We start from the raw sequence: 25,333 nt of genomic DNA, 5'->3' as shown, positions 1-25,333 counted from the left end.
TCAGGACGTCCAGACCAGGGTGTTTGGACATGCCGTTCGACGGCAGCAACTTGTTCGGGAAGGCGGTGGACGAATCCCTCCAAGCCATAAAGACGGACACGGAGACCGCCCGCGCCCTAGGAGCCCTTCAGCAACGACGGCCCTTTCGGAGCTCCGGAGGCAGACAGGGTGCCTCCAAGGGATTCAGCGGTGGCTCGTCCTACCGCCAGGCGGCACGCTCCTCGTCTCAGGAGGCCTACAGGGGTCGTGGCAAGCAGGGAGCGCCTCACCGCCATCGGCAAGGTGGCCAGGGCGGCAAGGCCACCACCTCCAAGCAGGACTGAACCGGCCATGGTCTCGGGCCCCCACCGAAGCACCCCGGTGGGAGGCCGGCTGACGAAGTTCGTCGGCGTGTGGAAGTCCATCTCCACCGACCGTTGGGTGCTGGATACCCTGGCAAGAGGACACTCTATCGAATTCCTGAAGAAGTGCCCTCACGTTCCACCTGTGGCCAGGAAGGAAAGTCACGTCCCGCAACTGCTGTTGGAAGTACGGGCGATGCTCAGGAAAGGCACCATCGAGCTTGTCCCGAAGAGGCTCCGGGGTGTACTCAAGGTACTTCCTCGTCAGGAAGAAGATGGCCGGCTGGCGCCCCATCCTGGACCTTCGTCGTTTGAACAAATACATCAGGTCACAAAGGTTCAGGATGGTCACCCTCCAGCACGTACTGGGACAGCTAGAGGAAGGCGACTTTCTATCGTCGTTGGACCTGGAGGATGCATACTTCCACGTTCCCATCCTCAAAAGTCACCGAAAGTTCCTCAGGTTCGTCGTCAAGGGACGCCACTACCAATTCAGAGCACTGCCGTTCGGATTGAAGTCGGCCCCCAGGGTCTTTACCAAGTGCCTAGCACCTGTGGCGGCGCGGCTGCGCCTGCAGGGGATTCACGTCTACCCCTACCTGGACGACTGGCTCATCCGCTCAAGGACGAGGGAACTCGCCGTCGAACACACTGCGAGGACCGTCCAGCTACTCACAGACCTGGGATTCGCCATAAATTACCCAAAGTCCCACCTGGTGCGTCGCAGGTGGCCCTGTTTCTGGGAGCGAAGCTCGATAAAATGAGGCGCCTGGCGGCACCGTCGGAAGAACGGACGAAGACCATTCTAGGCAAAGTGCAGCGCCTGCTAGCCACGGACGTGGCCAGGGTGAGGTCCATCAAGTCCCTCCTGGGGATGATGTCCTCTTGAATCTACCTGGTGCGCCTCTGCAGACTACGGATGCGCCCTCTTCATGAATTTCTCGACGCCCGTTGGATGCAGGCGACGGGCACCTTCGAAGACAGGGTCCCCCTCAACGAGGTGCTCCGGCGGGCGATTCAGTGGTGGGGCGTTCGAGCACACCTCACGGCGGGCAAGGACTTTCAGACGCCGGCGTACCAGGAGATGGTGACGACGGACGCCTCCCTGGAAGGTTGGGGCACCCACACCAGAGATCTCCACGCAAGAGGCCTCTGGCTCCCGGAGGAAAGGCTCCTGCACATCAACATCCTGGAACTCCGAGCCGTGTTCTGGGCTCTCAAATCGTTCCTCCCGTCGCTCAAGGGCAAGGTGGTGCGGATCTTCACGGACAACACCATGACAATGTTCTACATACGGAAGCAGGGAGGCACCAGATCCCCAGCCCTATCCAAGGAGGCACAGGATCTGTGGCACTGGGCGGTCGCCCAGGGGATGTTCCTGGTTCCCTTCCACCTGGCAGGAGAAAGAAACACCATCGCCGACTCGCTCAGCAGGGAGCTGCGCGCGTGTCACGAGTGGGAACTGCGCCAGGATCAGGTGGATCAACTCTTCCGACGATGGGGCAAACCCCAAATTGACCTGTTCGCAACAGCGACGAACTCGAAGTGCAAGAGGTTTGCCAGCAGGTTTCCCCAGCCGAGAAGCATGGGCGATGCGTTCTCATTCCCCTGGGACGGCCTATACCTGTATGCATTCCCTCCGTTGTCGTTGCTGCTTCGACTCATCAACCAGCTCAAGAGGTCCCGGTGCAGGATGATCCTCGTCGCACTGGCGTGGCCGAGGCAGATCTGGTTCCCGGACCTTCTGGACTTGTCAACGTCCCCTCCCATCAAGCTGTCGGCAGATGCGGACCTTCTCTCCAGAGAAGGAGGTGCCATCTTTCACCACGACCCGGCGTCGCTGAACCTGCAGGCTTGGCTCCTGCAGCGCTAGAGTTTGGAGGCTACGATATACCGCCGATTGCAGAGAAGTTCTTGCAAAGGCCAGGGCGTCCTCGACTCTCAAATGCTATAGTCATAAGTGGAAGAGGTTCTCTATCTGGTGCCGAGCACAGAAGATCAACCCCCTACGGATTACGGCCCCTCAAGTGCTGCCGTACCTGCTATCGCTGGCAAAGGCTGGGCTAGCCCATGCCTCCATTAAGATTCATCTGGCGGCGATCTCCAGATATACCAGAACCACAGGACAGACGTCCCTGTGGTCCCATCGACTGGTAAAAGAGTTTATGAAAGGACTGTTCCGGTCGTTCCCACCGGTGAAGGCCCCGGCGTGGGAACTTAACGTGGTGCTGACCAGGCTCATGGGGCCCCCATTCGAGCCGATGCACTCCGCACCGATGAAGTTTGTGTCGTGGAAGACTGCATTCCTGGTGGCCATTACCGCCGCACGACGAGTGGGAGAGATCCAGGCCCTATCCTGCAAAGCACCGTACTTGACTTTCCATGCCTCGAGGGTGGTGCTTAGGTCGCTCCCCTCCTTTATGCCCAAGGTGCCGTCGGACTTCCATCTTAACGAGCCCCTGGTGTTACCTGTTTTCTTCCCGTCTCCTTCGTCGCCGGCCGAGAGGACTTTGCACTCGCTGGATGTGGCTAGAGCGATGAAGTTCTACGTGGACCGCACGAAGAGTTTTCGGAGGACATCACAGCTATTCGTGAACTTTGGACCTGTGAATCAAGGGAAGGCTCTCTCGAACTCTTCTATTTCCAGATGGCTCTCCGGCTGCATCATGCACTGCCACCGGTTGGCTAACCGACCGCTGCCAGGCCGTTCGAGAGCCCATTCGACCAGAGCGATCGCTGCTACTACGGCGTTCTTATTGGGTGTGCCCCTGCTGGACATCTGCAGGGCTGCTATGTGGAGGTCGACGCACACCTTCACGAGATTCTACTGCGTCGATCGGGATTCCAGGGAGGAGTCCAGGGTCGGCCAAGCAGTGCTGCGCAACCTGTTCGCTTAAGGTGAGCCTGGTGAGGAGGTAAGAGATGCTTAATGTTGAGTTTTTTTGTATTGCTTAATGTTGAGCCTTTTGCCACCCCCCGTGGTTGTGCATGTGTGTACTGCTATTTATTCTTATATTCATGAGCATGTGAATCCATGCCAGACCCCATGCTGGAGAAGGAACAAGTTACTAACCTGTAACTGTTGTTCTCCAGCATGAGTCTGGCATGGATTCACATGCGAACCCTCCCGCCTACCCCTCTGCGGCTCTTCACTTGGTCATACTGCCACTTCACGTGCTACCAAATCTGAAGATGGCTGCCAGAGGCGGGGCTTAGGTAGAGGGCAGTAATTGGCTGTGGTCAGTATGACGCAGAGATCAGTGATTGGTTACTACTACGAAAGACAGATCAGAAACAAAAATGATACTGATTTTTCTTTACCGAGGATTCCCAGCCTGACGACGGGGAATATTCATGAGCATGTGAATCCATGCCAGACCCATGCTGGAGAAGAACAGTTACAGGTAAGTAACTTGTTCCTTATCAATGAAGACCACAACAGTGCGAACCATCAAGTCGCTGCTTGGCATCATGTCGTCTTGCATCTGCCTTATCCAGGTCTGCAGGTTACGGATGCAACCTCTTCTGGAGTTCCTGGATGCTCGCTGGATACAGGTGGCTGGAAGCTTCTCCGACAAGATGCCGCTGGACGAGGAGTTCCATCGGGCGATACAATGGTGGGACGTCCCCTCCAACATTGCCCGGGCACATGGTTTCAGAAGCCCCCCCCATACCAGGAAACTGTCACCATGGACGCTTCCCTGAAGGGCTTTGGAGCCCACACCGGTGGTCTGCATCCAGAGACCTGTGGCTGCTGGAGGAGAAGGATCTCAATATAAATATTCTGGAGCTACGGGCAGTGTTCTCGGACCTCTGGTCGTTCTCCCATCTCTGAAGGGCAAGGTGGTGAGGATCTTCACCGACAACACCAGCACAATGTTCTACATCAGGAAGCAGGGGGGGAACTCGATCGCCAAAGCTCTCAAGAGCCGCAGGACTTTTGGCAGTGGGCTGTCGGACATGGGATGTTTCTCTTCACCTGGCCGCAGTCAAGAACACCATTGCAGACTCCCTTAGCAGGGAATTGGGCTCCTGCCACCAGTGGGAACTTCAGCAGGACCAGGTGGACTGCATCTTCGTATAGTGGGGTAGGCCCAAGATAGATCTGTTTGCTTCGGCGGCAAACTCCAAATCCCAGATGTTTGCCAGCAGATTCCACCAACCAAAGGGCCTGGTGGATGCGTTCTCTTTCCCGTGGGACGGCCCATTTCTGTACGCGTTTCCTCTGTTGCCGCTCCTGCTACAAGTCATCAATGCACTCACTGTGCCAATGCAGGATGATGCTCATCGCCTCGGCGTGGCCGAGGCATATTTGGTATCTGGACCTTCTCAGCCCGTCGGCGTCGCCTCCGGTCAAGCTGCCGGTGGTTCCGGATCTTCTCCTCAGAGAACGAGGCGCAATCCTTCACCACAACCCAGGATCGCTGAACCTGAGGACTTGGCTCCTGCAGCACTAGAGTTTGGAGGATATGAGTTGCGGCGGACTGTAGGAAGGTCCTTTTGAAGGCCTGGGCGTTGTTGTCTTTCTAGTGCTATGGTCACAAATGGAAGTGTTTCGCGACATGGTGCCGGTCTCGGAAGATTACTGTTCTGAGGGTCACTGCCCTGCAGATTCTTCCATTCTTGAAATCTTTGGCCAAGGCCGGACTGGCACACTATGGATATGGGAAATCCTGCCACGCTCCTCATTTGGTGTTTTGTACCTTGCAGTGTACATCTGCTGGCCCTTAAATATATCGTACTCTATTACTGAATGTCCTGTATGAATTTTGAGACCTCGTTTGGATATAGTATTACTGAAGTGGACTATTGACAACGGTCTCAGGTTGATTGAATTAAGCCTCAGTGTTTATACAGATCAGAAGGTGACCACTGTAAGGTCTAGCTATTGACGGTGGTTCATCATCTTTTTCATTATATATTTTAACTGTAGGACTTGGTTCCTCATTCTCCTATATATTTCCTTACCTGTTGCACTTCATGCATTCAGCCGAGGTAAGCACTTTTAGTGTCCTTGGGCTCACACTGCAATAAGAGGCTTTTTATGCATGTGCGAGGGTTTACATGGTAATATATTTCACCATAATTACTAGGATATTAAACAGTATAATTGACTGTCTTTGAAGTGCGCTCACATCCAGTGGGCCATCGGTGATGGAGATTCTCACCCTAACACTTTATGAACACGATCTATTGTTTTTATTAGAATTTGACTCGTGGGCATATTATTGAATATTGACTAGCATTAGATGGTATACAAGAGAGATTTGTTGATTCGTCTCATTTTTCTTTAGTCTGTTTTTGCTCTTGAAGAGGTTCTAACCTCGAAATGCGTCAGCTTTTCAGACTTTTTACTTGCTACAGAAATGTGATGTTCTTAAACATATTTTTCTTATATATGCACTCTCGCCCTTTCTTTTAAACTGTGTACCTGTTTAGAAATTATTTTCGATTTGTATTAAATATTGACCATTTGTACAGTACAAGAGTGCAGGGGATGGGAGGATCCTACTTTTGGATCTTCTTTGTATTTGCACATATCAAAGGGTGCCATCTCCAGATAGATGGTCAAATGCATACAACTCTGCCAGTCACTATCCAACAAGGTTCTACCTTTTACCCAAGGGCACGCTCTACCAGAGGTACAAGGGCTACCCTAGCTTACATTGCAAACGTCCCTCTAGACGCCGCCTGCAAGGCTGCTACATGAGTTCCATCCACACGTTCACACAGTATTACTGCATTTGCGCCCATTCTAAGGCAGATTCACAAGTGGGACAAGCAGTCCTAAAACTTCACTTTGCTGCAGTACGTTCCAACTTCCCACCTCCTTCTCCAGATACTGCTCGCTAATATATGCAGAGCATGTGATCTTAGCAGATCCGCCAGCTCCAGAAGGGATAGGTTTCTCAACGGAATACCCCCCCCCCCTACTTGAGTAAAAGGCGCATGGATATTTTCTAGGTTATCACTGTTTCTGCTTTACAACATCTGTACTAGCGCTATACTTCATGCAATCTCATGTCCGGAACAAACAATCTGAGGGACCTCGACTCGTGAAGGACCATGGGTACAGTACACGTCACACTAGGGATAGTATTATTAATCATGCCCTGTCGACATCTGTTTTTGAGTTTCAAAAACAAATCTTGTAATACTCTGCGACTTCCACTATATGTCAGACTATGCAGTACATGTCTAAGCAGATACAAGTACCAGAAAATAAGATTACAGTGAATAATGTATCACTTACATCCTTAGGTTTTACTCACCTAGTACAACTGTGTTATCCCAAATGAAGTTATAGGTTTTTACTGTTCCTGGACTATGTCCCACTATTCTGAAAAGTGTATTGTTGAGTTGATTTACTATGTGATTTCCTTGCTGAGCGTCACGGTACAACTGCTAGGGTTACTACCCTTGCATTACTGTAAAGTAATCTGAAAGTAACTCATGCTCTTACTACCCAAGAATAGGTGTGCCCTATACTGAATGAGTATACAAAATTTACCTAGAAATATTGTTGTGTGTTTTAAATAAGGTCTGTGCTTTGATCTGTGTATTTAAAGCATAGTGTTGTGTTTATATGATCCATACGGATTCATATGATTTATATGATCCATACTGATCCACCAGGGGGCTCATGAGCATGGCTACCTGAGCCTGCGTCTCCTCAATCAGGCTGAATCATTCTAAAATTAAAACAGTATAAATTGCAATTCTGCAGTTTACCTTCCTCCGTTCCTGTTACTTACCTTCTGGGGCCCCTCTGACTGCATTTCCAGCGAAAATCGGATCCGCCTTGAGCCTCGGGACGGCCTCCTCCCGCTCTCATCAGGTCGGCCCTACGGGATCCTTCTCGCCTCGCAGACATCCAAGGCGGCAGTCATCCCCTCCTGCCACTGCACACCCGGCACCAGCAGCAACCCCTGGCACCTCCACACTAGAACCTATCTGCTTGACTCCTCACACCCTATACAGCCCCTGGAGCCCCTCTCCTTGGTTCGGGGTCTGGGTGCAGCTGTCGCTGTCCACGGAGACAGCATCAGACCAGCTTCGGGATCTCTCCTTACCGCCGGGCTCCACACGGCCCTTAGAGCCCCTCTTCATCACACGGGGTCCGGGCCTTCCTCTTCCGCACACGGGATCCCGGTGGACCTGCATCGCTGCTTCTTGAACTCCTTCTGCACTACGCAGGCTCCGGCCAAGCCTGTGACCGTCCGTTGTGCAGGCTTCGGAACCTCTCAGGACATCTATCTGGCTCCCGCCCTTTCTGTGTCCGGACAGTATCGGGACAGCTCTGCGTGTCCACTCGGCGGCTTCGGTGCACTCCGCTCATCCACCAGCCCCCTTCTCCACTCCACGGGGTCCTGGTGAGCCTGCGGCCGTTCGTGGAGCCAGCGTCGGGCCCTCCTGGAGCCCCCATTTGTCTCCCGCCCTCCCTATATCCGGGCAGAGACGGGGCAGCATTGAGCGTCCGCTCTACAGCTCTGAAGTGCTCCGCTTCCTTGTTGGCCCCCTCCTTCAATACGCCATTCCTAGAAGCCTGCGGCAGTGCCTGGATCAGTCATCAGGATTCCCTGGCACCTCCAACTCCCATGTCCGGGGCGGCACTGGGAGTCCCCTCTGAGGCGTCCGCCTCCTCAACGACCCCCTTTTCCACTACGCGGAGCCCTGGCGAGCCTGCAGCCACACCTGGAACCACCTTCAGGACCTCCTGAGTGGTTATTGGTAATCTACTTGCCTCTTGCCCTTCCTATACCCGGGTGAAAACGGGGTGGCTCTGTATGTCCCCTCAGCAGTTCCATGTTGCTCCGCTCCTCTTTCGGCTCCCTGAGCACCGGCGGGCTGGCTGCGGTCTGAGGTGCCGTGATCTTGACGTGCCCTTCTTCATCATCTTTAATCCACTATTGCAGCCTCTCTGAGCCTCCAATTGGTTTCCACATCCTGTGTTCCGACGAGAACGAGTTGGCTCCATGTTCCTCCATACCTGCACCTGATCATTCCACCGCTCCACTGGCTCTCTGAGCCCTTGAGGGACCACAGCGATTAGAGTCCCACCATCTTTATTTTCCTCCGCTCCTCACGCTAGACTGGACCCAACCTGCCCCATTCTCCAGCTCCAACTCTGCTCCCACAGTCCACGGCTCACCAGGCAGTGGTCTGTACGCTGCCTCTCCATTGCTTTTCTTTCCTCCTCAGGCCACCTTATCAACGAGTGAACTTACAGCCCCTGCTTTGTGGTAGTTTTCTTCATTCTACCCTGATACCACCCACAGCGGTCCGACCAACCTATGCCCGTCTGCTTACGCCCAGGTGCAGCAGCCCAAAACAGCTACTTACTTTCATGTCTCAGGCACCTGGTCTCCCCCAGCCATCACTTTGAGTACCTACTCCCGATGACTCTCTTGGCTCCTGCTGGTCATCTCACTGCACTGGACCCGTGACCACCCTGTAACAGACCAAAACTTGGTAACATCTACAGTGGTCCGGCCATCCTGTGCCTGTTGCTTACACCCAGGTGCAGCGGCCTGAAACTGCTACTCACTTTCTTGCCTCAGGCACCAGTTCTCCTCCAACCACTACCTCGAGTGCCTACTCCCTCTGACCCTATTGATTCCTGCCGGTCATCCTTCAGCACTGGAACCCGTGACCACCTTGCAACAATTCAGAATTACCACCTCATTTTCCTGCCTCAAGCACCTGGACTCCTCCAACTGCAGTCTCGTGAACCTACACCCTCTGACTCTTGTGGCTCCTATTAGGGAGAATTCTCTGTTAAGGCTAATTTCCCAAACCTACTGAGTCCCCCAGCAGCTTTCCTGGATTTTTGGGGTTTATTTTTTTCTCTTCTGCTAAGAATGAGACTCTTTTTTTTCTCCCACTCTTAGACATGATTTGAGGGTTCCTTTGAATGTGTTTTATGGGCTATGGGGTCCTTTAACCCATAGGGCTTCATGTGTTTTTGGTATGTGGGTTACACAGCACCCTCAGTGCAGAAACCCAGGGGTGTCATAGTGACCCCCAAACATAGACTCCATACCCTGGGACTGACTACTGTCTCCCAGGGCATGTAAAGTCACCATTGGCTTTACTAGTCCCAAATTATGAACAGAATTATGAATTATGAACGGAAACCAGTACAAACCATCATATTGTGGACGTACTGGTCGGGGCAATTAGATTGCCCCGGGGTCTGTTGTTCGAGGGGGCACGTCTCCGTCCCCCCTGATCGAGTTTTGGCTGGTGGCAGTGGATAATACTTTTTATATTCGACCGCAAATCTTTTCCTATGGGATTTTCCCATTGTTCGAGGCTACCCAAATGGCGTTTGTGTTCGCTTCTGTGACTCCAACCCAAGTCGGGCCGTTTGTTCCACATTTTGGCAGGCTTCTCCACAGAAGCCTCCAAAAGTGGTGCCAATCTGTCTGGGTACCATAGGAGGTGTGGGAGGGGGTTTAGGCACCCTGGACTGAGTTGCCTTGGCAACTCAAGTCGCACTCTTGTGTAATTGGCCCAAGTGGTGAGCCGCCCGGCTCACCGCTTAGCATGTTTGATTGACAGCTAGGCTGAATGAATGGGGGTTTGCTGCATAAAAGCAGGGCTTTGGGGACTGGAACTTCAGAAGTCGCCACAGGACCTAAAGAATCCGAAGAGGGAGAAGCTGAGCCGACCTGCAACGACGACACCACCGGTGGAGCCCTGCTGAACCGTCTCACCACTTTTCCCCGACGACGGAGGAGATCTCCAGCCCGGAGAGTCTTCTTCCTTTGACTGGTGGGGATAACCAGTTTGCCCATCTTTTCGCCTTCCCGGATCCTCTCGTAGCTGCCTTTCCTGTGCCAAGCACCCCGGCACCCCGGCAACCAGGATACCACGGTTTTTCCACTACCGCGAATAAAAGGGTCATACCTTTTAACCGGAGAACTCTGCGGCTAGTTTCTTCCCTGGCAGTGCAACGACCTTCAGCTTTCCTCCATGTCGAGACCATCTCTTCCTCTGGACGACGCTGTTACTTGCACCTGCTGCCAGGAACAACTGCCCCCGCTGGAGGATCCTCTCCACTTTGAAGGTACTGTGTCCGCCTGGCCTCCCTCGCAACGGTCTGTGTGGGGTGACTCTTAAAGCCTCCACTTACCACTTGTGTTGGCCCTAGGCTGTCTAACTGAACTTCTGAGCTGGCTTAATTATTTTCTGAACTCCCTGCAAGACTTTTAAGCTGTGTGATCTTGGGCGCATTGGTGCTTTGTTCTCTCTAAGAGGGAGCCTGGCCTCTGAACTTTTTTGCTCACAAGTAGACTTGACTTTCCTGCCTTGCTGGGTGCTTCTAACGTATTGTGTTGTGTGCTTTTCCTAATTTCTGCCTTTTTCCCCTCCCCTTTTCTTAACTTATTGGAGTGCAATCTTTAGTTAAGCGCTCACCTCTGTCTGGAAATAAGTGGTGTTAACTAAGACTTGTCTAATGAGGGATGTACATCTAGTAATAGTGACTGTGTGTTGAATTTACCTACCTCTTTTTGTGCTAGTGTAATGTACAAGTGTGTCTTTAAATAAATAATTATATACTTTTACACCAAAGCTCTGGTCAGTGTTTGGTTGTACTACTGTGTCTCTGTACCTATTGTGTATACTCTGCATACTGCCTAACTCATCTTGAGATAGTCTGACTGCTCAGCCACAGCTACCAGGTAAATCTGGGTGGTACAGACTGCTACCATTTGGGTTTACTGCCAACCACCTGTAGTCCTAAATCTTTTGCAGTGGTCCCTAAGGGAACTGCACAGGTTTCTGCCTAACAGCTTCCCAGTACCTGCTCCTCCTGACCCTATGTGATCCGCCATATCTCCCTTCCACCTCACCCTCCTTCCCGTATCCCTTCCCCCTCTCCCCTCCCTTACCCCTCCTCCTCTCCCTTCTAATCTCCTCTTTCCTCCTTATGCCTAGTCCTCTTCACTATCCTCTCCCCCATCCACCCTCCTTCCTTTTCTCACCGCCCTTACCTTCTCTACCCCCCCCACTGCCAGCCACGCTGCCCTCATGAACACTGCTCTCTGGAACGCCAGATCCATCTGTAACAAAACCGCTGCTACCCTTGATCTATTCTTTCGTCTTAACCTTCAATTCCTCTGCCTAACTGAAACCTAGATTCCCCCCAATAACACCTCTGTCCACACTTCCTTAACGACCTCTTCTTCCTCTTTCATCCATGCCCCCTGCCACTCTGGCCGTGGTGGAGGCGTCGGTCTCCTGTACCACCCCAAATACATATATTATATTATATATATTTCCCCCTCCATCTCCAACTCTCTCCTCTTTCCCTTCCTCTGAATTCCTCTACAAGTCTTTCTCCTCTCCCCACCCTATTTCCTTCCTGATCATCTATCGTCCCCCTGGCCCTCTCTCCTCCTCCTTTGAAGACCTGTTTCACCTCCTCTCACTTATTTCTCCCTCCTCCTCTCCTCTAACTGTACTTGGCGACTTTAATATCCATCTTCCTTCTCCCCCCCCAATCTTCTCCCCTCCTCTCCATCCTTGATTCCTACCTCCTCTCCCCCCCTTCCTTCATCCCCTACTCACTCCTCTGGTTCCACTCTTGACCTCATCTTCAACTCCTCCTATCCCTCCTCCCCTGTCTCTTCCCTTCCTGTTTATCTCTCAGACTATGCCTTACTCTCGTTCTCCCTTTCTCCTCGCTCACCCTCCACTAATACTAATCCCTCCCCTCCAATCTACTAACGTCGTGACCTGCGTGATTTTGACACTACCCTCTTCTCTGGCACTTGCTCTTGTTCTCTTCCATCTCTCCAAGACTTTGCACTACTCTCTGCCGATGATGCTCTCTCTTCCCTTACTGCCCTAGATCAACTCTACCCCCTTTCTCTCTTCCGCCCTACTCAGAAACCTTCTCAACCCTGGCTTACTTCCCATCTCCGCCCTATGCGGCGCCTTCTCAGGCGATTAGAGAGACTCTGGCTCAAAACTCCCTCGCTTTCTAATCAAACCTCTTACTTCTCTTACCACGCACTTTACAACTCTTGTCTTGCAACGGCCAAATCCTACTACTCTAACCTTCTTCAGTCTCAAGCTTCCCATCCTCGTCGGATTTTTCAAACTCTTTCCCGCCTTCTCTCTCCTCCTACTCCTGATCCCTCATCCAATTCCACACTTTCTCCCTCTGACTTTGCCAACTTCTTTTCCTCCAAAATCATCACACTCGGGCACAAAATGAACTCCCTCTCTGACTCCCTCTCTCCTCCCCCCTCTCCTCTCTCTTCCATTATGTCTGTCTTCTCATCTGTTTCCCCTTCTGATGTCTACTCCCTTCTATCCAAAGCCCACCCCACATCCGCCCCCTCTGACCCTCTCACCTCTGTTCTCATCCCTAAGATCTACCCTCTTCTTATTCCTTACCTTACCACTTTCTTCAACTCCTGCCTCTCTTCATCTACCTTTGCCTCTGCTTTAAAATGCAACGATTATTCCTATTCTTAAGAAACCCTCTGCTGATCCACTGCTCACTGCTAACTACAGACCTATCTCTCGCCTGCCTTTCCTTTCTAAACTCCTTGAAAGCCTTGCCTACTCTCAACTTTTTTCCTTTGTCTCTACTTCCTCTCTCCTTCCTCCTTTCCAATCTGGCTTCCATCCCAAACACTCCACTGAAACTGCTCTCCTCTTGTCTCACAGCCATCAAGACCTGGATGTCCTCCCGCTTTCTCTCTTAACACCGATAAAACTGAAGTCCTTTTCTTCCCCTCTAATACTCTTTCCCATCCCGCTCCTCCACCTTTCATCCACTTTCCTCCCTCTAATCTCCCGATCTCCACCCATGCTCGCAATCTAGGCGTTCTATTTGACTCCTCGCTCACCTTCTCGCAACACATTTCACTCAACTCCCGCTCCTGCCGATACCACCTCTACAATATTCGCAAAATCCGTCCCTCCCTCACGTTCCATGCTACCAAACTCCTAATCTCCTCTCTCATCTTTTCCCACCTCTTCTACTGCTCCTCTTAATCTTCGGACTTCCCGCATCTCAGCTTGCCCCTCTTAAATCCTTATATCACTCTGCTATTCGTACCCTTTGTCTCCTTACTTCTCGTGACTCCATCTCCTCCTCGCTCTCACCTTTGCTGGCTATCTTTCCACCTACAACTAAAATTCCACTTTCTCTGCCTTGTTTTCAAATCCCTCCATGGTCTTGCTCCTCCTTATCTCTCCTCCCTTCTCTCCTTCTACTCCCCCTCTCGTTCCCTTCGTTCCGCTGACCACTTCCTTCTCACTGTACCTCCTTCCCCCCTGCGCTTCCTCCCGGTTCCGCTCCTTCCAACTTCTTGCTCTTCTGCACTGGAACTCACTCCCCCTCTCAATCTGCTCTTCCACTACCCTAACCTCTTTTCGCACTTCCCTTAAATCCCTCCTCCTCCATTCCCCACCTTGAAGCCCCACCCTCTCTACTACCCCCCTCTGTTTTCCCCTCTTTCAATTCCTCTCTCCCCTCTCCCTTTACACTCTCTCCCTTCCTTTTACACTCATTCAATCCTTCTCCTGCCCCCCTCAACACTCCTATTCCCACTCCACCCCCCCCTCTCAGTTAATTGCTCTTTGCACTGTTTTGTTGAATGATTCAAGTTGTGATGTTTGCTCCCAATGTTATTTGTTGTTATTCTCTGTACCTCCTTGTTCCATTGTACAGCGCCTTGGTGTAAAGCACTCTATAAATAAATCAATCAATATGCTTTATGATCGTACTTATTTACCCAAGAATCTCTTGGTCTGCTTGTATATAAAATAAACCCTTTATTTTTACAATACATAGTGTGTCCGTGTTTCTTTGGACCATGTGTATAATACAATTTCTTTGTACTGATTCTACAGCCCTCTCTCCCTCCTAAAATGCACCTGGCTGCTCTGCCTACGCTACCTTGAACTCTGGCCGTATAGCCTTATACTAAGATTGGAGTCTTGTACTGTCTCAGTTGATTGGTTTTACTAAGCCCTTAGTTTGACTTCTGAAAAACTGTCCTAACAGACTTGACCAGACTATCAACACTTATTAGTAATATTCTTAACAGCTGTCTCTTTTGCCTTTTGAATGCTTGCGTAGGTGGTGATTGTGTCCGCTGCTAATGCTCTTCTGTGCGTCATCCATAGGGAATCCTAGAGGGGAATATAGCTCGATAGAGTAACAGTGCTATTCTTCAGTCCCATAAATGATGCAATCCATCCTCCACTTGCCTTCTCTCTGCTCCTAAATTAAGATCCCATCCCTCTTGTGTGATGCAGGTTGAGCACGTGGAATTGTGGAGGCACTTACGCACTCTCACAACAAATGTCCTAAGTGATCGAATTGTATTGAGTCTGGCTTTGAAATAAAAAAAACCCCTCTTTTTATAGCTTTGTGCTTATATAATGTCATGCTTAAATTTACTGTTATTTTTGTTTTTCTACAGTCAAACTTCCGGAAATAATGGGAAAGATGTTTTTTTCTGATAAAAACGTCAAGGCGTTGGTAAAGCACTTCGAGCTCTTTCTGAGGTAATTAGTTGAGACGTGTTAACTTTAACCTATAAACTGGTAGTTACCATTAAAGTTATGAACTGTAAATGTTGTGATAGTGCATGTTAATGCTGGTGCTGCATAAATGATATTTGAAATGTTGATCTAGTTTTGACTTCATCAGTTTGAGAGGGTGCATTAGATAATCAGTTAAACCTTAATATTATACACTGATCTCGTAAATCAATAGTGAAATTAAACTATTAAATGACTAGTAGAGAAAGAGAGTCAGTGAAAAAGTTGCATGCTAAGGGGTTCAAAATTTCTGGTTGGTTCGGCCAACATCATTTGAGTGCGCTTTACATACTGCTTATTTATTTTCGAATAACTCATAAATGGTAAAACCAATATCAACTTCCCATGTGATGCTTCTTGTTGGTTTGAGGAAATCCGATCAAACCTTTAGTTGTAATTGTGCTTGAAATCTTCACTAAATTACTTCAAAATCATTCAGCAATAGAAGAAGATAGGCTAACAGTTGCACAGCATGCATTTCTTTAAAATATGTAAATACCTGTGAATGACAAGATCCTGCGCAACCCAGGTGTCCGAGCCCTTATTAGTTTTAGCAGCTTGAATGGACTTGACATATTTGCACAACGTGTATATCTCCCTACATGCTACCCTATTTTCTGTGCTTTTCTTTGTCAGGTGGATCCTCTGTGTCTACTGATTATTTCCCTTCCCCAAAGCTCCCAATATGCTGCAAGACAGGATGTTTCAGGAATGTAGATTCACATTTATCCGATGCTGATCCTAATAATTACTAGGTGCAGTTACAGAGTACCCAATGCTCTATGCCCTTTTATTTACAGCAGCTTTGTTTCAGCTACATCCGCGTTTCGTCTACAGAATCTTCTATCATTTGTTGGTCCCCTCAAGTAAAGGCAAGTATCTCTGTTTACACAAGCACCCATACTTTTCTTTAGTAAATTCCCCTACTGTCACACGGAAGGACTCCTCAACGAACGGTGTACTTTGAGCCATGCCAACGTGGATGGCGAGGGTTTTTGTGTTTCCCTTTTAGTTCCGCCCCTTAAGAGCAGGCTTCATTACTGTATAGGTGTTAGTTCTCAAGCCATTTAATTGCTAAAGCACGAGAAAAGAAAAAATTCGGTAAATCTCTTTTCTGATCCACGAGACCAGTCCCTTGTCCTTCCAGGGCATGTCACTTGTAGCGGTTTCCTTTGTTCTTCTAGAGCTTGCGCCTACTGCTCAGTAAGGCCTTACACTGGAAGTGACTATGGGATATCCATGAACATGTGAATCCATGCCAGACCTATGCTGGGGAACAATAGTTAAAAGTAAGTAATTTGTTCCTTCTAATGGATGGATTTGTTCTACCCACAGAGTCCTTGTTAATATTTGATCTACAGTGTCAGCTGACTTGAGAAATATTTTTTACCCCAGGGGTCGCAGCATGCTCTGCTTAGCCCCACTCAGGGACATTGCGCACTCCACGCCAAATGTGATTTATGGGCCTATATCTATGGTGATAACGTGCCCCAATACCTAATTTCTTCTTTTCTGCGCACTCTGTATGCTTTTTCAACACAGCATTCAATTTTGTAGCTTACTTGATCATGTCAAAACCTCTGAAGGCCTCTGGCTTCAAGCCATCCTCTGACTTTTGGAGGCAAATGTATGTCAGACTCGAGCTTCCACCTGGCATTTGTACTGCCTTCGGGATGATCACAACACACAGAATTGTGAACCCTGTCCCTCTATGCACACAAAGGCCCTAAACGACGGTTGCCGCAAAAGTCTTCACCTATTTTCACAAGGGTTGAAAGTGGACACCTTCTAAGTCTCTGGGTTCCGAGTGGAGTAAGACAGCCGTTGAAGAACCATGTGTTCTATGGACAAGAAGAAGGAAAGACATAGGAAGAAGTCTAGGTCACCTTCTGACACTTCCAGGAAACACTTCTTCATCCTCCAGTAAGCAGAATAACCACTTGCGCTCCAGGGATACCTTGTAGCAATAGTCACCTACATCCAAGATAGCATTACACACAAAGTCCTCGATACTGGAGGAGTGGGGGCCATTCCAGCATCAGATGATCGACATTTTTTCCAAAACAAGGCTGAAACATGTCTGGGGTTGTTTGTGTTTCCAGGCAGGGACCTGCACTGTTTTTGGCCTGGCAGTTCGGTCTGGATTGCTCACATTGGTGGCATTACCATTTGAAGGTAAGACTTAAGTAAGCTATCCCAGTGGTTTGTAGATCCACAACTCTTATCAGTCTGTACTACTCAGACCTCTGTAAAAGAGCAGTCCGGCTTTTATTAAGACGAAGATGCGAGCTGTAGGTTAGTACACTGAACCCAGCTAGTACATCACATCAAAGAAACACTTACACATACATTTATATTAAAATATTGATTTATTAAATTTACGCAAGAGTCAATGTTAAATACATAGCACAATAAACCAACACACACAGGTATACTTTACAGTATTTTCAAAAGCACACTTCTTAGTTGGTAGTTGCTGAATGCGCACAATGGTTACATGAGTTTGACAAGTCTACCGTACTCTCGGCAATAACATGCACACAGTAATTTTATTTAGTCAGCAAACACATATAAGATGGTGATTTTCGGGAATGAAATCAGTTGGTTAGTGTTATCCCTGTAGAGCTTCAGGTTCCAGAGACAGTTTGCCTGCACAGCAAGGGTTTTAAAGTCCAAAACGCAGCCCTAACAACAGAGAGAGTTAAAGTCTTGAAAAGCAGCAGAAGTCAAAGGTTCCTGTTTATACTTTCTAGTATCGAGGAAAGAAGAGGCTTAACCAACGTTGGATACCCTGTTGAAGGACTTGCTAAAGGGACACAAGCAGCGGCTTGAGTGGTTGCCCTGGACACCCCTGCATGCACTCCAAGGCTTTGGAGCGTCTTTCTGGAATAAGGTAAGCAATACCCTTTTCCCCCCACAGTATCTAATGTTTGAAGAAAACGTTTGTGCTGGATGCCCCTGTGATGTTTCAGCTCTTGACCCGACTTCCTGATTCCTTGGTCTGATGACGAACAACAGCACAATGGATGGAATGTCAGCAGCAGTCTCGAATGGTAGGAACTCTGGTACGGCTTTCATCAACTTCTCTGATCACTTTACGATTTTAGCACCTTTTCTTCAGCACCAACAAAGGACGCAATACTGACGGGTCAATCCTCTTCGGTTCCTGCAGCCCCACACTCTGATGAGGGGGACTGGTCGAGTTGTATTGTGTCTCTGGCGTGTCCTTGCAGGCCCAGCAAAGACTTGGATGAATTCAGCCTTTACACAATGATGCACTCGAAATGGGCAGCAGGACTCCTGGTATTGGGGTTCTGGGGCTCTGGAAACTCACAGGACCTTGGGAGATGGCTCAAATCAAAGTTGGTCTTGGGACTGGTTGTTTCCACTAGTCAAAGGGAAGGAGTCGTCCTCTTTTGGAGTTCCTCTGTAGCATAGAATACGTGGTCAGGACAGGAGTGGTCACTTCATGGTTGTTGCAAAGGGTCTGCAGGCTTCTCTGGTCATCTTTGGTTACTTCAGCTTCCAGTGGTCGACTTGCTTTTCACGCCAGGAGCCTCACCTTTTATACAGTTGCAGCATTCACTCCTCTGCAGAAAGGGGCGTTCCAATCAGGACAGCCAGGACCCCAGTGGGAGCTGGTCCCATTCAGGCACTCTGGCAGACAAAGGACAAGGAGGGCGGGGGGAGTTAATGTGTTGGCTGTCAAACTGATCAGACATCATTGGAAGGAAGTGGAAGATGCTTCTTATGAATATACTTCTGAAGCTAGTGAATCTGCTTAGAATCACATGATGTGCATATAGTCTTACATCTGGTGGTAATCAAACTATTGCATCTTTCTTTCGAGGATCAAAAGGGGATGTCGACATGGGCATGAGACTAACACTATCCCTAACATGACATGTATATCACTATCCCTAACGTGACGTGTAATGTACCAAAAATCCCTCAAACATCGAGGTCCCTCAGATTGTTTTTTTCCACCAAATTAGTTGGTTCCCTTATGTGGAGCCCGCAGGAGTCAACCTTGCTTACTATTGTCCCACGGCCTACGGTCGTCTAGTCTCCCAACTACTACTTCTTTTCGACGACTGCCTCGTGGGCTTCCTGCCGCCGAAGACATCCACAACTGCTCTGCGACTGTTGAACTGCACGATGACTGGTGAATTGCACAACGTCTGTCGACCGCGTGGCCTATGCCCTCCGGCCAGGCTCTTACAGTAGGGAGAGTGGGGCCCTGGGTAGATTGCATTTCCTTTTCCCTTCTCTTTCCCTATTTGGTTCACCCTCTTCTAAGGAGAGGACGCCTTTTAAATGTTGTCCGTCGTGAAATGGCAAATTCCTGTGGAAGGACGCCCATTGCTGTTGCAATCGATGTCTACCTCGAGACCACGATGAGCGTGCATGCAAGTCCTGCAAACAATTTTGTCCCAAGACGTTAAAGAACGGGCGGACTAAATGGTGGGCATCCTACGCGATGCAGGCTGAAAGCCATTCTCCCATTCGCGCTGTTACTTCGAATGACTAGGAACCGGCAGCCATGGCTCCGAATTGGAAGCCATTGACCTTTCAGCGGAACCCTCAGCTCCCAAATGCCTGCCCGACAGACAGGCCACCAGCTCCGTTATGGGGAGTTCACACCCCGGCAACAGGGGCACACACGCACCACAAAGTACTAAACCCACAACCCCGAAGCCTCCTTGATGGAAGCATTGAAGATTCGTGCAACGCCAACAGGGCCACTGAAATCTTTGGCACCTCCCGACCCTCACGGTCTGGCACCCTCGACGCAACCGCCATTGTGACATGCGACTGGGCACTCATCTGGAAAGGGCAGTCACCCAAAAAAGCATACAGCCCCCGAAACGCTGTCCAAAGGCACGCAAGCACCCAAGGCTTTGGTGGAGTAGATGACCGCAACGGCGCCATCAGGCGCGTCGAAACCTGCCATTTAGTCGCCGAAAATACACGAGAGACTTGCGGCTGCTGCAGAACACAAAGGAACCCCCTCTTGTCAAGAGGACTATTCCGAAGCCCCCCAGCCTCTCTCGAAGGCCTTATTTGGAACTCTCCCCCTTCTGTACAGACTTTTCCACCGCCAGACACTTCTGCATCTTCCCTATGACTGTGGAGAGATTTGAGAATGATGTGGACAAAATTGCTCAATTTATTGATTTCTCTAATACATCACTCGAAAGAGACCTAGGGAAGAGGCCCCATTCCACAAAAGTTACAGAAACATCCCATCTCTGTACAAAGCTACCAGGAGGATATCCTAGATGTCTCCGAACAGGAAGAAACCTACGAGTATATAGATCCCTTCGTTCAGGACATAACTGACCAAGACCCAGATTGGGATCAGGATCAGTCAAGGGATCAGGGCCCTTGGTTATCACCTACACACACCCCTGACCCAGACATCATTTGTCTAGACCGACCTTCACCTACACAAAGGGAGTCGTCACATGTGGATGACCAAATGTTGTTCAATGCCATTTTAAAGAGGGCGGCCGAACATTTTGTGATCGCTACACATGAGGCAGTCCCTGACTCTGACTTTGTTGAAAATATTCTCAAGGAGAAGCCTCCCGCTAGTCAGGCAATCGCCTTGCTTAAATCTATAAAGAAGCACCTAGCCCCTTCTTTATCACCGTCCCTCACAAGGGCAGTCAACCCTCGGATTGAAAAATAGTTTCGCCCATCTCCTTCCGACCTCTTGTACATACAGGGTCATGACGCACTGGACTCTCTAGAAAGAGAGCGGGAGTTCCACTGTCCACGGCGGAAGCCCTTCCGGATAAAGATTTTGTTAGGCAGAATTGTAGGCAGTACCCGCTAGGACCACTACACACAATTAGGACTACAGGTGTTAGCCAAACCAACCTTTGGTATAAGTCTGTACCCCCAGTTTTTGGTAGCGAGCTGAGCAGCCAGGCTTATCTCGAGTGAATGTGAGCAGTACAAATAGTTACACAGAGGACTTTCAATCACAGTGGTTGAAGTAGACACTTGTATTCAAGGTTTCTTGGTAAAAGCACTTTGTAATTTATTACACAATCATTTAGAAAACATTTCACTAGAAGGCAACTTAATATTATATACCAATACACTTCAATACAACACTTGAAGCTTTTGAGACAGTTTGAGCTCCACTGAAATAGGAGCCAAATGGCAGACCAGTTACTTAGCAGTGAGCAAAAAGGACAAAAGTAAGTAGAATCGAGCGCGTATATACTTTCTAGGCAGTTCAAATAGTTTCAGTTCACCAGAAGAGTTCAATTCAAGTCAATAGGCCAGGCCAAAGTCAATGGGCTAGTGTTCTGGATAGGAAAGAGCAGTTCTGGTATCAAATGGTAAAGTCTTTGCAAAATTTCTCAGATGTAGTTTAGATGAAAAAGGATCATTTGTCAGGTCACAAGCTGGTTAGGCCTGCAAGTTGGGAAAGTTTCACAAACTTTCACTGCGAGAGTGGCGTTCTCTCAATCTGGTTGGCACAGTACCTTTTGTATGAAGAAACAAATGTTGCTGAAGTCTTGGTTCCTGGCAGGTCCTGCAGATCTCACTGTTCCTGAGCCTCAGTCGTGGGGACAAGAGGGAGGACGGCGGGGGACACCTGCAGTGCACGGGATCGTTGAAGAAACCAAACAAGATGGAGTCACATCAGTTCCAGTAGCTGTAGATTCAAAAACACAAACTGGTGTCCGGTGTCTTATGAGTTGCTTGGTCCCACCAACTCAAAGGAAGAAGCCGTCCTTGAAGCTTCCCTGTCGAATGGAGTTTGTCAATTCGGACCTGCAGCAGGGCTGCACCGGGCAAACCAACAGTTCAGGAGTTGCAGCAGCCGTCCTCTTCCAGATCGTCTTCGGTTCTTTCGTTCCAGTGGTCGACTCTGCTTTCCAGTCCAAGAGACTTGCCTTTTTGAACAGTTCTCCCTTTCATTCCAGCCTAGTTGTCACTCACCCAGCAGGGTGGCTGTCCTTGCCGGACAGTCAGTCAGCCAATCACGCCAGAGTGCATTTGGGTCTCCTAGGACACTAAGCACAGGGAGTTTTGGGCACCTCCCTCACTTCCTGCCCACCCCAGACACTCAGACGCCAGAGGCGGTCTTCAGTCCTGAAGCCCGCCAAAGGCACACGAACAAAGGGACCAGACCTGGCTTGGCACGCAGAGTCAAACACTAGAAGGACCTTTGCAAAAAGAAATGGCGAAAAAAGAAGACTGGGACCTGTTTAAGCAAAGGGGTTTAAGGCACCATCTTGAAAAACATGGCTCCCATGATTTTTAGCTACCGGTGTTCGCGGTCAGGAAAAATCATGGTAGTTTGTTGTAAACGCACTGCCACCAGCCTTTTCAATAGGAAATGGTAGCATTTGACTGCTACATGAGTGTTTAGACACAGGGGTTACTAGGTAACCCCTCCAGCACTCCATTTTAAGATGGTGTGTGCTGGGTCTATGAATTTGGAAAGACTAATAGTCCATTTCACTTTACATTCTCTGGGAAACAGTAGTTTATCTCAAATAAGGCATCCCTTTGTCACTGCACTGAAGGTGCTGTGTAACACACATAAAAAGATGATGCCTATGGAGTTATCTAAAACCCCATAATCAAAGAACACAAATGCAAAACACACATCAAAATACATGAGAGTGGGGAAAAAAGACTCCCACGCTTACCAGGTAGAAAAATCAAGTCCTCAAAATCATCCAGCAAAGTTGCTGGGGGTCTCTAACATGAAGGGAATTAGCACTTTTGTGAGGATTCTCCCTAACCGATTACAAGAAACGTTATGCCCTCGGGAAATGTATCACCACCTCTGCGACCTATTCAACCAGAATCGCAAATAATACGACTCTCCTGGCTAGCTACAGCGACATTAAATGGGGCCTACTCCAAGAAGGCCTTCAAGAGGTCCCAGAGCCCAAGCGATCATGCCTGCTGGCGGTCCTGACTGAGGGCAGACAGGTGACCCACAATATATTAAAAACTCTGGGCGCTACTGAGACTGCTGGACGCACTCTAGCGCAGAGGACTCTAATTAAGAGACACGCCTGTCCGAAGAACTCCGGTTTTAAACCAGAAACTCAAGCCTCTCCTATTAATAAACCCATTGAAGATTCCAACCTCTTTGGTAAAGCTGTCGATGATGCCCTAGAGAGGCTCAAGAAGGAGCATGAAACGCTGAAATCACTCATCATGGCCAAGCCCTTCCAACAGCGGCGATGCTCAAACTCTTGCCATTCCTTTCAGGGTCAATCTTTCTTCCGGTCTTCCCATGGACAATATGGCTCTGGAGGTACCCCCTGGTCCTCCGGCCAATGCTCATCCGGTAACAACCAGTATCTGCAGCGAGGTCAACGTAGAGGTAGGAACTGTACTCCAAGAGGCTCCCTGACTTCCATCTCAAATTGACTCACCGGTTTGGGTCCCCTCCCATTCCTCCCCGGTCGGGGGTCTGTTGTCATTCATTCATGCCCGGGAGGGGATCACATCAGACCAGTGGGTGTAAAGACTGGCTACTGCATAGAGTTTCACCGGACACCTCAATACCACCCACCGAAGAGCAGACTCCTTTTGCCAGTACACCTGCACATCCTGCTGGAAGAGAGTCAGATCCTTCTGGAAAAGGGCGCCATAGAAGTCTTCCCCATTCACCATGTAAACAAAGGTATTTATTCAGTGTACTTCCTTGTACCCAAAAAGGATCTCACCATGCTCCCTGTTAGACCTGCGCCCAGTGAACAAGTAAGTCAAACCGCAAATAATCTGAATGACCACACTGCAAGAGGTAATCCCGCTGTTGCTGCATGGGGATTACATGGCCACGTTGGATACGACAGATGCATACTTTCATATTTCAATGTTGCCAGCGCACGGAAAGTACCTAAGGTTTATGATAGAAGACACCCACTATCAGTTCAAGGTTCTTCCCTTCGGCATTGCCTCAGATCCATGGGTGTTCACGAAGGCACTGGCGGTAGTAGCTGCTCACTTGCGCAGACAATCCACCCCAGTCTATCCTTACCTCGACGACTGGCTCATAACAGGGGATTCGTACGAACATGCTTAACAAGCGCCCATAAGACTGTAGATCTCCTCTTCAGCCTAGGGTTCTAGATCAATGTTAAAGGAAATTTGTACCGTGCACGATCACCACCGGAGTGGTCCCTTGGCACTCTGGCGGCTCTGAAAAGGGAAGGGGTGGGTGAGTTAGTGGGAATACACTGGAAAAGTGCAAGCGAGCAGTGATGTGCTGTTGGCAGCCTCAGCCCGGTGGGTCAGTTGGCTGGGCTTGGGGTGTTTTAAGGTCGCTAGCCGTTGTGTGCGAGTCTGTGATTTGTTTTGTTGCAGTGTAGTGAACTTTGTGTGGATTGTTGTGTTGTAGTCTTGTGGTTGTTTGGTTAGAGTTTGAGAGATGTATGCAGAGGGGTGAAATTGTTAGTGTATCGGTTAATTGGATTGCTGTCCTTGCAATTATGTCTAGGTATGATGCTTGCTATCATTCACTATTCCAGCTGAGTGTGGCACTTGCTAATCTTCAATATCCTATCTAGATGTGAGGCAGGCTAGTGATCACGATTCCATCCAAGTGTGGCGCATGCTATCATTCACCTTTCTATCTAGGTGCGACACAAGCCAATCTTCACAGTTCTCTCTAGTTGTGGCACTAGTTAACATTGGCAAGTAAGGTAGTGTGTAATGCAATGCAACATTTACAGTCCAGCCATGAATAGATTTAGGCTGGTGGTCACAAATCTCTCGAAGTATGCATGTTGTAAGTCTATGGCAGTCTACGTTATGGAAAGGTAAGGTAGAGTGGCGGGGGTTTTCTGGAGTAGAGTAATTGCTCTACGCCCCATCCATGCCACACTTAGTTTTTGTTAGTGTCTGTTGACTGCTGGATTCATTGGCTTCCCCTGCTGACACCTGCAGACACGTCTTGGAGCTGCCAATGTAGGAGCCGCCCTTTGCCTTGTGGCCCTGGGAAGGTCTGTTATGACCAGGTGGACGTACCAATCAGGGGAGATGGTCGGGTTGTAGTTCGGGAGGGAGAGGGTGGGACAGGGAAAAGGCCAGACGCAAAGGACTACAACCCACAGACTGCACCCTCTGGATGCAGCCCAGCACAGAAAAACAGGCTCAGAAGCCGCAGAAACACTAGACAAACACACCAAAAATAAATTACAACACATTTTTTTTTAAAAAAACAGTCTCACCACTCTAATAGTACAATAATCAGGCCAAAAACGGATTACAATCATTGTGAAACTGCTCACTCAGCAGCAAACAGCCCAATCAATGAGAAAACGTCCAGTCTAGACCCCAGCCAAGTCAGTGTGTGGGGGCTCTGATTCGGAACAAAGACTGCATCTTTCCCGACAACGAGAGGGTTCAAAACCTGCTGTTCCAGATCC

The 25,333-nt window shown here is 49.3% G+C and overlaps 1 protein-coding gene across 1 annotated transcript in view; it reads left to right on the top strand.

Moving 5' to 3' along the window:
• The window catches only part of MSL3 (MSL complex subunit 3), a 263,983-nt gene that overhangs the window by 202,507 nt on the left and 36,143 nt on the right, over window positions 1-25,333 (top strand). Inside the window, exon 12 of the mRNA XM_069640759.1 lies at window positions 14,795-14,879. Within this exon, the coding sequence (XP_069496860.1) occupies window positions 14,795-14,879 (85 nt within the window). The remainder of the gene's footprint in view (window positions 1-14,794; window positions 14,880-25,333) is intronic.

Source organism: Ambystoma mexicanum, chromosome 7q (genome assembly GCF_040938575.1).
Source record: "Ambystoma mexicanum isolate Mex_15411 chromosome 7q, UKY_AmexF1_1, whole genome shotgun sequence".
Taxonomy (NCBI): Eukaryota; Metazoa; Chordata; class Amphibia; order Caudata; family Ambystomatidae; genus Ambystoma; species Ambystoma mexicanum.
Note: the sequence above shows the minus strand (reverse complement) of the source record. Positions and strands in the feature narration are given on the sequence as shown.